Raw genomic sequence first — 15553 nt, forward strand, 5'->3', positions numbered from 1 at the left:
TAAAAGATATAACTGTCCCGTCGACTCATCGCGCCGCGCCGGGTAGTCCGTATGTGCGAAAGAGTTGAAGTCGGATTTTCTGCAGCGTGATTTATACATTTTCACGTCTCTTGTTATCGTCAGACTTTCCGCGTCGCGAGATAACTTCATGTTTTGTGGGATAAGTCGACGAGAACGGACAATATTTCAATCCTTGGGATATTTAAAATTTGAATCAGCAACACATATTGTATATTACATAGCATAACAGGTTTCTTGACTCTCGTCTGGATGTTTGATTTTGAGTTCTAGGATGCGAAATTCAAGATATTTCGATAGTAGCTTCGGTTCACAGGTGGTTTGGTACGCGCCGGAATTAGTGCGGCTCTGGCTTTTTCTGTTTCGGCAATTAACACCTGAACGACTCAATTTGTACGATCCGACACGGATTAATGAAATTTTATGGGCGAATTATAGATGTCGACCGACTTCTTTGACAGACGCCCGCAACGCGCCGACCTTGTTATCCTAGCCCGCGCGATAGCCTTGTTATACTTTAAGAAGAAAAACTGTACAAAGGCTTCTGACAGCCGCAGTCTTAGAAGAAGGTTGAACATCTATTTTCGCTCGACTTTATTTGTAAAAAACACGAAGCCATCCTGTTTCATAATCCAATTTTCTGCAGGATGTGACAGAAAATCTGACACAATCTCCGGGTAAAGCAATATAAACGTGATATATTGGAACACAACATTTATCGTATATCGAGAAAAAAACCCGACTTTGAAGGTGAAAAATCTCATTATAATTAAATACGTAGTTTCGCGAATATTATAAATAAAAAATGCAGCCGGTAAAAAGAGAGAAGTATTTTAATTAAAATATGTCCCATACGTCGATATCGTTCAATATGCATAATCTCCGCGTTGAGACTTACTATGATCTCCTCGTTAGAGGCGCAAAATCAAATTTAATCACGTCTGCAGCAGATGCTCGCGTTTCGCGCAAGTAACGTTATAATATATAGAGTAGAGTTTCCATGGCACGTTAATCTATTACTTACAAAATACGTTAGCAAATTTGTCTGAGTCTCAACGCGTATGAATTGCGCGACGTGATGCAATGTACTTTTGTAATAAATCAATCGCCGTCGCAATATTTAATTATTGTTCACACAAAACAAATAAAGCATTTTGTTTCGTGTTTAAAAATTTTATTGCGGTTTCAATAGAAGAGCGAAAGCCAAATATATATATGAATTTGATTGGTTTAATTTTCCTTTAATCCCTTATTGTAAATTATAATTCGCGATAGAATGTGAAGACAGAATTCTATTGATAATTAAACGTGTCTGATTATGAATTACAATTCTACCGCGATTGTGCTTAAAAAATATACGAGGAATAAAATTATAAATGTATAAAATATATGTGCGTATACTCTATCCCATACATAATTTTTCAAAGTTATCGAACATTCTGAGCAAGATCACTGGATGAATAATGTTGCGAGTTTACTATTGCAAATATCACGAGAGTTGAGGCAGAATTCACGAAGTTTCGAGCTTTGTTCCTCCACGGATAAATTTATCATGAATGAAAACGGATGCTGACGCGCGTTCGACAACTTTAATTACTTCTCTCTTTATAGTTGTATATTCTGGGAAGAGAGAGACTACATTATAAAATACATAGTTAATTAGAATCAACTATGTATTCGTACGTATGTATCTCTTGCGGGAATTTTCACACGCGGGATGCAGTTGAATTTTTCGAGTAGAGGAGATACGCGTTTCGACGATTACGATTTGCTGCAATTTCTCTTGATTTTTCTTCCTCGCCGAGAGCCCTCGAGAAACCTCGCAAGTTTCCAACGGCACTTCACTTTATATCAGTTTATCACGTGTGCTCCATTTACCTTCCAGGGACTTAACTTTTTAGCTCTACCTTTTCTATATCGCGTTTTTTTCCGTTTTCCTCTTCCCGTCGCCGTCGCCGTCGTAGGTCCCGTAGGTGAAAAAATATATTCCCCCGACGCGGTCGTTTTGCGACGCGTTAATAACGCGACTTCCGCAAGCAAATTTACTCTTAAGGTCAAAAAGATTACACATTTAACGATTCCGTCGTCCATTTTTAGCATACGAGACGATGCGGCGAGAAATTCTGCGCGGCGCGAAAACTCGAAGCGATTAAGAGAAAATCCACCGTGACGGAGCTACCGCGTCATATCTCTTCCGTAATGATTCTCCGGTCTCTCGCCGTAGAACTTTTCCAAATACTCCTCGCGCGCACTTCTCCGCACCTGTATTCTTATTCTTCTATTTCTTCTCGTTTTTTATCGGACGATAAGCTTCCGGCGGAGGAAAAGTGTTTACGTTTACAAGAGGTAGGTCGAGGCTCACGGATTACAGAAGCCGCCGCGCCACTTGTTCGGATAGCGGAACTTAAGTAGTTACGCGAGTAAATCTCCTTTACATTAAAGTTCCCGAATCATCCCAAGTTCCCGCGATCGGCCGGTAGCAACGTATAAACTGATCGTCCAAGAAAACACTCCTATCCTTAACCCCTTAAGTGGCTGCGCCGCCGAGAAACGGCTTGACCGTCTTACGATTACCCTCGAACTTGGCGGTAGCTTTTCGCCCCGTTAGAAAAAAAAATTATTGTAGTATCCCTCTATTTTATCTCTTTTAAGTTTATCGTGAGAATTAGAGAACGTACTCCGGAAGAAAGCGAGAAATAATATTATACGCATAAACAGAGACAGGCGGAAGAACTCTAATTGGGTCGTGTCATAAATGTGGTCGTCATGTCTTTAAAATCTCACTCTCGTGCTCTCTTGAAAGTTTTCCTCTGGACGTAGAGTACACAAACCAATGTTTTCGCTCAAATATTTGCCCGGCTTTAACGTCGTTCACTTAACAAAGATTCATATATATGTCCCGAGTCCACTGAAATTTTCCTTGCGATCATATTTCTCATGAAAAAACCGCGCGGTATTTTACCACCGATTCCACTTACATATTAACACATTGGGTCGCATGACACAATAAGACCGCAAAAGGGACGACTTCGATGTTGTTTCGTCGAAATAGAAGCTGCAAACTGCAGAATAGCTACAAGGATACATGAGTTATCAGAGAGATTTTTGTTACTGTACCCCTGAGAAGCTGAACTATTTTAACTTTAAAATTTATACTCTTTTCCTACGTGTCTTAAAATATCAAGCATATTTGCTTCGTTGCTGTTTACATCATTCATTACGAATTATACGAATATTTATTACGACATATTTACTGAATTAAGTTGTTTGTGCGATGTTATTAACGAAAACAAGGCAAATGCGAAATGCATCATCCCAGATGCCATTACTTTTAATCACATTTTCCTACGAATAATGCGAATTTACTTTTAAGCTGACAAAGTAATTATAATTGCTAACGAGATGCAGCTAGAGATCCGTGTGAATATGCTGATATGTCTATATGCTATAAAAATGGATATTTATTTTAAAATGAGAATACCCAATGTCTCATTTAAATATGTAGTAAAAATATTGTACTATTCTTACAGAATATATAATTTTATTTTAATTCTAATTTTTTATTCCAAAGCTTCCTGCGTTGCTGCAACGTTTGCAAATTGTCATATTTATGAAATCTTCATCAGATGAGTCTAGTCTATAATTCGTAAAGCCTTTTTTTCTGTTTCATCATACGAATTTATAAAAACTATGACATATTCTCGACAATTCCAAATTTGTTTCATTTGATTCTTTTCAAGCACAAAAATACAGCGAATTCGATAATTGGAAAATGGAAGCTAATAGCGTGTGTAATTCACATTTTGGAGCAGCAAAATTGCGAAGGTTTGCATATCCTTTCACGCGCAAGAACCGCGATTCCCCTTCAAATAAAATAAATCGAAGCATACTCTTTTTCGAGAACAGTTTGTACCTTTTTCCCACCTAATTCATTTCTCCGTTTACCATCGCGATAAAACTTGGAACATGATCGAGAAGATATTTTTCATTCTCGTCGGTTGTACGTCTGTGCACTGATTGAGCTAATTTTATTCTCATTTTTTGCGATATCGCGATAAGTGCGCACCTTCTCATTTTCATTCCCTTCTTTTCTCCGACTTTGTTCTCCTTTGGATGACGAGAAAAATCTCCGGTCGATGTAAATTTCCTCACAGAGAGAAGGGAAAGCGTTGATAGAAATCCAATCATTAGGCAAAACAAGTTCGTAACTAAATAACAAAGGTAGAGAAGTATAATAAAAGCACTCATTTTAAATTCAAAGTATGAAACAAAAGCATACCTTGAAAGTAAGCTTCGCATGAATAATCTCTCGTTTTTACTGCGAAAGTATTGCCTCGCGTTTTAAAGAATCGCGTTTTAAAGAACTTCATTTTCTTGCGAACGTTATCGCTTTCGCTATATGAATAATCCGCGCTACGCGTGTTCGATGCACAAATTTCAATGCACAATTCATACTTTTTATCCCTCGCAATTTTTTCGCGACTTCTATTACACCTTATTCGTAAAAGTAAGCGTCCTAACTTCAGATATAAGCGAATACCCCGATATATATGTTCCATGAGATCTGATATTTGTCGAAGCGTTCGCTTCAATGAACAATCATGAAAAACATTCGTCCCGCTTTCCTCAGATCCTGACTTCTATTGTGAGGGATCGCGGAAATATCCCCGCTTATATATCGCTGCTCGTTTCGTCGAATTTATTCATCATCGGGGGACGCGGGGGGAAGAGCTGCTCGCGCGTGCGTGAGCGGGAAAGCTCACCTGGAAAATAGTGACCTTCTTCAGCACCGAGAGATTCACGTGCAACGCCAGCTCGGTCTTGAGCTTGTCCGGGAGTAGACCGAGGGCGGTGTTGATGTCACCCCCGCCCTGTATCCTGCCGCGCGACCAGCTGTAGTCGTACCACCTGAGCACCCGTCGTTTCATACCGCCTGGCACCTTGTGGTGCCTCATGTAGGTCTTGGCGCCGTCCAGGAGCCTCTCGAACTCGAGACGGTTCGCGTTCCTGTTCGTGATGACGTTGCCGACCTGGCCGACAATGGTCGCGAATATGAAGACGCCAATCAAGTAGCTGACTATCGTGAAGACGTACCTGCAAATCAGGAAGGGAGAAAGAGAGCCGATCAGTCCGAGAGGGATGTGATCAGTGTCCTCCGTTTATGGACGAGCGGCCCCCGCCGGAGCCTTCCTCCTCTTTCTCTCTTTTATTTTCTCCCTTCTTTCTTACTTGCCTTCCTCCGATTCGTTCCTCTCTTTTCCCCCCCTCTCACACTCTCTCTCTCTCTCTCTCTCTCTCTCTCTCTCTTTCGAACCACCTCGTACACGTCCTTTCATTCTCTCCCTCGTACAACCCCTGCCTCTTTCCCAGTCACCCTCTTTCTCTGTCACATACTGATATGCAGACACACATACACGCGCTCACGTACATACATGCAAGCGACGCACGACAACCGCAGACAACTCGCTCTCGTATTCTCGGTTTGATCTCTTCGTCGATTCGTAAAACGGAAAGAGCGACGGTGAAACGAGTACTTTGCATTCGGCCGCAGAACCGTTCGTTGGTATTCTGACTGAACGTGATTGCTGAATCGATGAATAGTCGAGTGTCATTACGGATCGTTAAAATTCCTTGATTCTCGAAACCTTTAACGAACTCGGAACTTAGAATTCGCTTCTGACACAACTTAACGTTAATGGTTAACCGAACGTTAAGACATTGTACAACGCTTTCGATAATAATTTCTCAAAAATTTCGCAATTGAAAGATTAATTCATTTTTAAACTCTGGATACGTAAAACTTTGCAATTGGCTTGCAAAATTTAAGGAAAATATTCGCTCACATATTCCGCGACGTATAAAATTTATAGTTTTTTAAATAGATTTCACATAACCGAGTTTCGTCAGATTGAATTTTACACAGTTTCATCGATAATTTTCGAATAATTCATGATTGAAAGTAATAGACTTTTAGCAGCGGGGGAAAAAGAAAACAAATAATGGAATCATATTCCTCAAACGATCTCAAATTTCATTTAGTTGAGAGCTTACAAGATTTAAAGCCGTGGTTAAAATAACGTTCCGTGATTTCGGGACACTTCGTATTCTCTACCGTAATGGTATCGACACGATCCCTCTGACCGATATGCTCGCAACCGACAGTTTCCACCTCTTTGCCCTGTTCCGTCTGCATTTCACGATTCACCGTTCCTCTAAAGATACTCTTTCCGCTTTTCGTGTATCGTCGACACAACTGGCACATGCATACATATACACAAATGTACGAAAGCATACATACACACACATTACACTTAAGCACACTTTTCCGTTTTCTATCGACAGTTTCAAATCCATTCTAAGGTTTTTTAAGAAAAACACCCTTCCGCCCTCCTTCCTTTTGTCCCTTCCGGCGCAGAATTCTCGCGTTTCCGCCGGCCTCGAACTTTCCCCCCATTCAGTGTTTCTCTCATACGTATATATTCCCTGTGACGGCTTCACCCCGCCTCTCGACCCATCAGCTCCAAGGATGGGCGATGTTTTATCGATTAATCGGTACTCGAAGAATTTTCTTTTTTCATTTAAACATCGATTATATCTTTGATAATTCAAAAAAAAAAAATATACCATGTACCCATTGGTCGAAAAATTACATAAAAATTTTTTCAGAATAATTAAATAAAATTAATAGCAATTATGTCGTTTAGGAATACTGTAGAAAATCAAATCAACGCTTATATTGGCTTGATTAAATATTTCTTCGTGACTGATTATCGATTCTCCCTTTTAACATCGCTCTTTTAGATCACTTTTTGTTTTGTATTACTTTGTATTTTTACTTCAGCCATTTCAAACGCAGTTTAACCTTATTTAATACACGTACGCGTACAAATGTCCATTTCATCTTCGTCTGTTAATCAAACTGTATTTTTTTCTTTTTTTTTTATACATTTGTGCTCTCGCACAACTGTTTCTCTTTCTCGCCAAGTCGAGTTTGTACCACAAATTTATTTACTCGTTTTGCTGTTCAGTGATTTTTGTTTCATTAATGTGAACGTTTTCGAATTTTAAAATAAATTGCGAATAAAATGAATCACATCAGTGTGCGAGCATAAAATCTCAATTGCGTATTAATAAATGTCTTTTATTCTAATGAAACACTCGACTTATACATGAGTAATGTTTTTGAAAATAAGATAAACTGAGTTGTATATTGTTTCAAGAAAAACTAAAAATTACAAAATATATATAAATTACAAATCATAATTATAATTAATTAATCGTATCAAAAAATTCACCGAGAGCAAGTAATTAAGAAAGATAACTAAAATAATAGTTTCATCTTAGAAAACATTGAAAAATGGATTCATCCACGTTAGAACATAATTTTATCATGTACTAGCTGGTTACCCGGGCTTCGCCCGGGAGTCGTTTTTCTTTAAGGAGTTCCATAAAGAGTCGGGTTGATTTAAAGACGGTAGTTTAACTTTTACACATGAATAACACATTTTAACATTTTATGTGCTTAAGTTTTAAACTTTTTTGCTTAACAATGATCACATATTGGATCAATTTTCCAAATTATTACTTTCGGATAAAATTGATATTCGTAATTTGAATCATAACTAAATGTCTCTAATTTCAAAATGGACCGCATAAATGATTTCATGAATTAAACATGTCGTAACCGGTCTTTTTCTACTCAATTTTCATACTATTGAGTCATTTCCGCTTCTCCGATATTTCACTTACCGATTAGCGACATCATCCTTTAGTTTACCCTAACGTTTTTTAGGGAAATTTGAGATTACTCGCTCGCGATAAACACATAACCTCGATTTTTCACTTAAAAAACCAATGGAAAAAATCGGTAATCGGTAAGTGAAATATGACGTAGTTCTACGTCAAAACTACACATTCTATAGCACTCCCCGGAAAATTCTACCCCTATTTCATATACTTGTGGTAAAAATTCGGTCCAATAGTTTTTAAGTTATTAACGTTCAAACATACACCACCCGTAAGGATTTTATATATTAGTATAGATTAGTATAGATTATTTATTATAAAAATATATATATATATAAAAATCGTCTACCGACCTTTTTTCACTAGAATTTTTCAGATTTTTTAATCTACACCTATATTTTATGATATGACATACATTTTGTGATTGACATAAAAATGAATATTTGTTTTTAATGACTTTTTTTTAATATTTATAAAATTTAAAATCCGTAAAAGTTTTATATATATAAACATTTATGTATAAAATCGAAATATGACTATATAAATAAATATTCACATTTTATAGATACACAATACAAAATTTAATTGGCAAACATAATAAATTTAAAATGTATATATACGTAAATTGAATGTGTATATATATATATATATATATATATATATATATATATATATATAAAAGCTGTTTTCAATTTTTTAAATGTATCATCAAATATTTGTTAATATATTTTATTAGCTATATACAAGTATAACGCACAAAATTAAAAAAATATTATTGATTAAATTAAATAGAAAGAAATTTTACAATAAAAAATATAATTTGTGTATGTGTGTGTTTGTGTGTATAAAAGATTAAATTTATTCCAAAATTTGTAAAAAGTGTATACGTTTCTGTGCTCGTTAAATGGATTGAAAATCGCTGTTTATCCGTCATCCGACGCTCTTTCTTGTAAGAGAATGAAGTGTTCATTTCTTAAAAGTTTGTGACTGGAGGAAATTGTTTATTTCTTGAAACTTCGTAACTAGAGAGATTCGCATCTACTTGAGTGTAATAAATTCCGTTACCTTGGTGTAAGTATATACACTTCGGCTAGAAGTCGCCAGACGAAGACTAACAAACTTCTCCTAAACGTGTAATGCAGAAATAATGTTAGAATAATTTAATTGTTTACGACAAAAATTATCGTTGATAATTCCTCGATATTTTCGTAAAGCACTCGATATTTACCTAAAACAAATATCGATTTTAAGACCCTAAAATTCTCGAGTAGAAAGCGTATAATTAATATAGGGCAGCCCGTCTATTTTAAATTCATTGTTAAACGCAATATCTAATTCCATAGTGCAGTCGAACTAGAAGACTCGGAAAACCGAGCGTAAACAAGCGTATGAATCAAGGAGACACACCATGATCCGTGACAATTTACAAAAGTGCGGTAAGCTCGGCGAACTATTGAAGATCGAGAGCGGAAGTCTTGACCCCCCCCCCCCAGAGGAAACCCCCGAGGGCTACCGTCAAATCGGTGGGAAACCAGTTTGCGATTCGCTCGTAAGTAACTCGAGGTAAAGAGAGATCAAATTTGACCCCGACTAAAATGAGATTCTGACCGATCGTTCTCTCGCCGTCTAGAGTCCTACAGACAAATCGATCTTCCTGCAGGTGTAGGATACTCGTCTCTGTCGTCTGGTCATGCATTAAGCAATCTTGGCGTCGAGCTACGAGCCAAGGACCAGACAGCCGGAAACGTGGGCAAAGTCAGCGGCCGAAAAGTTCGCGAATCTCACGAAATGATGATTTGTTTCTCGTGTGTAATCGATTTCAGAATGACGTCGAAATATCGTTTGTCTCACGAGTGGTCTCTATGGATTTATTCTCCCTGTCGCGTGACGTTTAATTATATTTATATTACTTTATATAAGACCACTCAATTGACAAGATAAAAAATAAAAAGAATAATTTTCGCAATCTTTTACAAAAATATGGATATAAGCTTTGGTATATAGATACAAATCTCTGAGTCTTCAAAAATTCACTTTTACGTGCATTCAGTATGTCATCTCTCTCATAGCGACGCATATTAGGTGTTTTTGTCTGAGAAGATACTTAGTTTTGGTATTATGTACAACGTTCGTGTGTTAAATCGCGCTTTCATGGAAGCGACAAGGGGTGCGTGTATTGTATAAGGCACCATACAAACTTGTCTCGCTGAAGCAAAGCACAAGTTTCGCAGAGTAGGCCCTCGCAATTTCACGACCGCTTGAGTTAGCGTGCCAACGGCTTATGAGCTTTCATTCCCATTCTAATTAGCGAGACCTGCTGCCAACTTTAAAGCCAAAGAGAAGGAGAGAGACAGAGAGAGAAAGAGAGAGAGAGAGAGAGAGAGAGAGAGAGAGAGAGAGAGAGAGAGAGAGAGACAGACAGACAGACAAAGAGAGAGATATCTATTTCGACGAGCTCTGCCTCTGCAAAGTCCTTTTTAGCATTTCGCGCGGATACGCTGGTAACTTCCGATATTTTAATCAAGTAGGCAAAGCAATCTTGCCAGTCTCATTCCGCTAAATCGTCTCGTAAAGCACATTCGGAGGGTCCAAGAATAGATGACGCCCCTCGCCCCTTGAAGATATCCTCGCGGTAGTCGCGTCCAAGAGAAGATTTTAATTCTCGAGAAATTAGCTTCTCTTTGACTAATAACGAATCCGCCGCACGCCTTTACAATTCATTTCTCATTTCAAGATCGCCGATTATCGTTTTCGCAAGGAAAGGATGAGATATGGATGGCTCGACAATGCGATATTGCTAATTGATATAATATTGTTGATAAAATGTATTGCGAATGATAAAAGAGTGTTGTAATAGCACTTTTTAAAATTAAATAAAAATATTACTCGATAGAAAGATATATAATTGTAGGTGCGTAATATCGAATAGATTTTTCAAGTTCAACGATATCATTGAGACTTTCAAATTGAATTTTTCATAATGCTATAGTGTGATCGAGTGTCAGAGTAATTAATCAGCTGCTATAAGAAGAGCGATAATCCGCGCGACGTTGTTTCATTGAGTTCGTCTCTCATTGTTTCCCCAAGTCATTAATAATGCTGTGCAATGCTCGATACTTCGTTATTACTTTCGACGCAACGTGAAAGCGCGTAAAGAATATATTAAAAAATAAAATTAAAAAAAAAAACAGGATTATTTAGAAAAAAGAATAAATATATCCTTTTGTTCTTGTAACTTTGAAAAAAGATTAATAGCCTTTTTCATAAATCTTTGTAAGATGTCTACTTTAATTTGCGTTTTTTTTTTATTCCCATTACAAAGTATTATTGCAATAATTATTTTGCAACCTCTCTAATATCCTTTATAATAACTTTATGCAAATATTTATAAAGAATGTTTGCATAATTCTCATATAAAACACTCATTTTATATCAAAATATTTTCAGAATTTATAATTTTGTTTGGCATGATAGAAGAAAAAGAAATCGGGAATGGTCGTTCTGAATAATATCGAAATGCACGTTTTATGTATAGATAATTCACGTATATTAAAGGCGCGTAAACGTTCGGCATCGTCATTTCGAAGCTTTCCATATGTTAATTTGCGGGGTGGAAAATTCGCGGGATGGCATTCGGGGTCGCGTCGATTTATTCCGATCAATAAATCGATTTACGATCGTCAATGCGCGTCGCGCGATCGCTGAATCGCTATTGACGGATACCTACACGATAATTCCGCTAAGTCAAGGTTTGCTACTCCTCTCCGTCGAGCACGTCCGAAAACGGATATTGAATCGAGTTTCCATTTGCCGCGGCATTAAGCGTCGCACACGCGTTTATTTAAAGTCACACTAATCATAGTTACACGGAGAGCGATCAATATTGCTGTGTCAATCTCGTATACCGTGTATACTTATCGTATTATCGATTACATTGCGTCGCGCTATTGTTGCTATCGCGTTAAAATTGTATTTTCACAATATTGCTCGCCCATCTCACCGTTGCTACTATTTGCCGAAACGGATTTATTTTATTAAAATAGAGGATGAGCTGTGTCGGGTGACCAAAGAGAAATCGAGAATTATTGTTCTCACACGATAAATTTTGTTACTATTAGACACAACGCCAACGTTGTTCTCCATCGGCCAGCAATATCTTTCCTGACTTTATCCGTTTGAAAAGCAAATTGCTATCACCGATGTAACGATCTACCGGCCTTTACACGAATTGAAGCCGAGAGATAACGTTAACGATACCGAAGATCGATGTCGGCGCAATACCGAGGAGGATTGCCTCCGCGAATTGTCGCTGGTGTTGAAAAACTACGCTCGGCTTGGTCAGTAAACGAAATTAATTCGAATTAATCTCATATTAATGGCGCATTAGCGTCGGCCATGGATTTTGCGGCGATCTAATTACGTCTCCCTCGCGTTTCTTCCACAGAGACCGCAATTATCTGCGGCAATGAGACTAAAAGAATCGGACGGGGAGGAAGAACCCCAGCTTTATGTATATTACATTTGGATTTATTCTGTCCCCTGCGGTGTCTCTTACGTGTTTTATCTCGATTTGTCCTTGAATTATTCGTAGGTTGACAGAGCACTCCGATGGATACGCACGTGCGTGATTTAACGTAACGTAACATCACCTAGAACCTCTGCTAGCTGCGTATCGCGTTCGAGTTTACGTGATCAAATTGTATATAATCGAAGGGCAAGTAGATAAAAGCGGTGCATGGCGTTTTATTGGCATTAAAGTTGAATTGACAGTCGGTGTAACGCGACCTAATATTGCGCATGAAATGGGGATCCATTAAGGTCAGGAGCTAATCCCTGTTAATAATAATCGCGATGGTAATTTTGATCAGGTCACATAGTTGATGTCCATTTTCTCTCGACTTGTTAATAATGGATAAATTTGGTACCGACAAATTTAAAGCTCTTCTTGGACTTCGCGATGAAGTTACAATTTGCCGCGGTATTGTTAAATTATCGCTCTACATCCGACGTTAATTTACGCGAGCCTATTATGCAACTTCGCAATAATTCCTTATTACTTTTCTGCTGCTATTAATCACTTTGTTCTGTAAATGCTTTAATCTCGCAAAACAAAAAAGCCGCTTGATTATTATTGCTCTGGTTGAGTATTTTTGTTCCTTTTGCGAAATGAATATCGTAAAGTTACGTGAAAAGAAAAGAATATAATTTTCGCTCGAGGCGCAAATATCACAGCTGGTTGTAGCTCTGATGGATGATGTAGGTCAATGGAACTCGGATGCTATATATCGGTGCCCTGGGACAAGCAAATGGCAAATGCCGTAATGGAAGTTTTGGAAAAATCATAAAGTTCGTGAAATTCTATGAATCATGCTTATTGCCATTTTCGGATTTTTCATCCACGGCCTGGTACTTAAAGCCAGACAAATGCTCGTGGTTAGAAGACTTAAGGAAACGCTCATAAACTACTATCAAGTTAAAGTAATACAGATTGCTGCTCCCATGTTGATACGCAAATTGTATCGTGCTATGTTTCATCTACTACGATATGTCAAATTTTTACAAGTATAAAGAGAATCAGGTGAAAAATTTATTTAAAATTTCCTAAATTTAGATCTTATAATTTAAATGATATTCAGATTTATAAATAAGTTTCACAAACACATTTATAATTATAAATAATACTCGGACTTTTAAATATATGATATTATATTTAAATATATGATGATTATATTTAAATAAAGAATTCCACTCATAATGTTTTATATGCTGCTTGCTAACCGCGTACATATTGCACACGTTACGTATATTAGATTTGTAAATTACGTCAGGCGTCGCGGCGTTTCAATTGTGAATCTTCTTAGCGCGCGCGGCTCTGACTATTAATGTAAAACGACGCAAAGAGCGAATAAAACTTCGACGAGAAGGAGCTATAAAGATGCGGTCCAGGCGGTGGCAAGGGGGAAACAAAATGGAATATTCCCGTATAGGTATTATTCAAATTAGTTTCGGGTGTGGCTGAATACTGTCGCCGGCCGCGACAGACACGATTTGTAATGCTGGCTATTGGGGTCCCTGCCGTACGCCCGTAGGGGGATGGAGTTTTAACCGGGTCGTTGCCATCCCGAAGCGCGAGTTGAGGCGAAAACGCGAGTGTCTCGTCGCCGATATGGCCAGACTGCTCTCAAAACCTCGATGACCTCGTGCCTACTCTTTTCGGCAATCTCTTAAAGGCTTTCAGAGATATTAAGTTTGAGGCTGAAAATTAAGACTGTAAGACGTGACAAAGTACTCGCTGTGAAACTCACCCCGCATCGATGATGCACTTTGCGAGGTCAAAACTTACCCTTCGGGAGCTTTTTGTCTGTCACCGTGTAACAATACCCATGATCGATTAATTCAAATCGATCGCGACAGAAGCAGCATCGACGCGATGGCACGATTTTTCCGATCTTATTTAATTTTCCCGATATTCATGCATGGCGTGATATTCGTGGCGTGATATTCAGTAGTCTCATACAAAAAAAAATCGATTACATTTAGAATTGTAAAGCTCGGTGTTCCGAGCTGTCGGCAACATCTGTTTCATGGCTCTAACGATTACGACGGACGATTGTTCGTTCTCTCAGTTGCGCGCGTTGCGTTTAACATTTAAGTTAAAGCATAAATCGCGTTTCCCGTTCTCGCTGCGCACGCCGCGATTTCATCGGTGTAACGCGACTTAATTCTACATATATCGTATAGATTAGCGGCGATACATGCGGTGATTCAAGCTTACACGCATCTTTACGGAGGGAACATTGGATATTCCTCCTGTATGTTCTAACACCTAACCAAGAATATCGAGAGAGAGACTGCAGAAAGCAACATTAAAAAATTGAATCTCTTCACGGCAGAAAATCCGTTTTGTTCGAATATTTTTAGGTACAATATTTTTCCTCCTGTCTATACTTTATTGAAAAAAATCGTGATATCAGAGAAGAGTCGAAAATAGCGCTAGAAATATTTATCCTCTCATAGAGAAAAAAAAATACAATATGAATAGTTTCCAGATATTTCTTTTTTATTGAAACGAAAATAACTGGCGATAGGAAAGATACTAGAACAAAATATTAAAGAGATTGATTCTTTTGTAAAAAAAAAACGACTGACATTTTTTATGTAATTGTATAAAAAGGCATTATTAAAAAAAAAAAAAAACAAGTTAAAATAAATCCACAACCAATTCATAAAATACAATTATACAATTGGAAATAATTATATAAAGAGTCGATTGCCATTCCCAAAATTTTTACATTTATATCACAAAATATATCTATTTTACTTTAATTAAACATAAAAGATCTGATACGTTATATGGCGTTTACGTGTGTAATTTCGAAATCACTTTTGATGTAAAATATTTTTTAATAAATATTAAAACTAAAAAAAAACATAATTTTCGGGAGCTCTGCATTTATCGTACGACTACGCGCGATCGTATTATACAATAACCAAGCCTGAAATGTGCGCGGTATAAAAATGGACGATCAGATTATCTCGCTGCGAAATAAGCTACGTTCGACAAATTATGGACACGACACCGTGAGCGTCGTAATCGATGAATATTAGCGGTCTCACTTACGGAGTAGCGATTATGCAAATCGCTGTTACATTCATGCGGTTAGAATAAAATCAAATAAAGAGTACTTCGTGTTCCCGTTATACATTTTGCGCTTCGTGGAATGAAAATAGCCCGGCTCTCGAGTGACTTAGCGAGTTTCGCGAAAAAAAATTGCGTGGGCATGTACAA

The 15553-nt window shown here is 37.6% G+C and overlaps 1 protein-coding gene across 9 annotated transcripts in view; it reads right to left on the reverse strand.

Annotated features, from left to right (window-relative positions):
- LOC143894148 (uncharacterized) overlaps positions 1-15553 on the reverse strand; it is a 126270-nt gene that overhangs the window by 12787 nt on the left and 97930 nt on the right. For all 9 annotated transcript variants that reach the window (XM_077400254.1, XM_077400251.1, XM_077400252.1 and 6 more), the window contains one exon: positions 4782-5112. In XM_077400254.1, the coding sequence (XP_077256380.1) occupies positions 4782-5112 (331 nt within the window). The remainder of the gene's footprint in view (positions 1-4781; positions 5113-15553) is intronic.

The sequence above is a fragment of the Temnothorax americanus genome, unplaced genomic scaffold (assembly GCF_048541705.1).
Source record: "Temnothorax americanus isolate GAGA-0224 unplaced genomic scaffold, ASM4854170v1 Scaffold13, whole genome shotgun sequence".
In the NCBI taxonomy this organism is placed as follows: domain Eukaryota; kingdom Metazoa; phylum Arthropoda; class Insecta; order Hymenoptera; family Formicidae; genus Temnothorax; species Temnothorax americanus.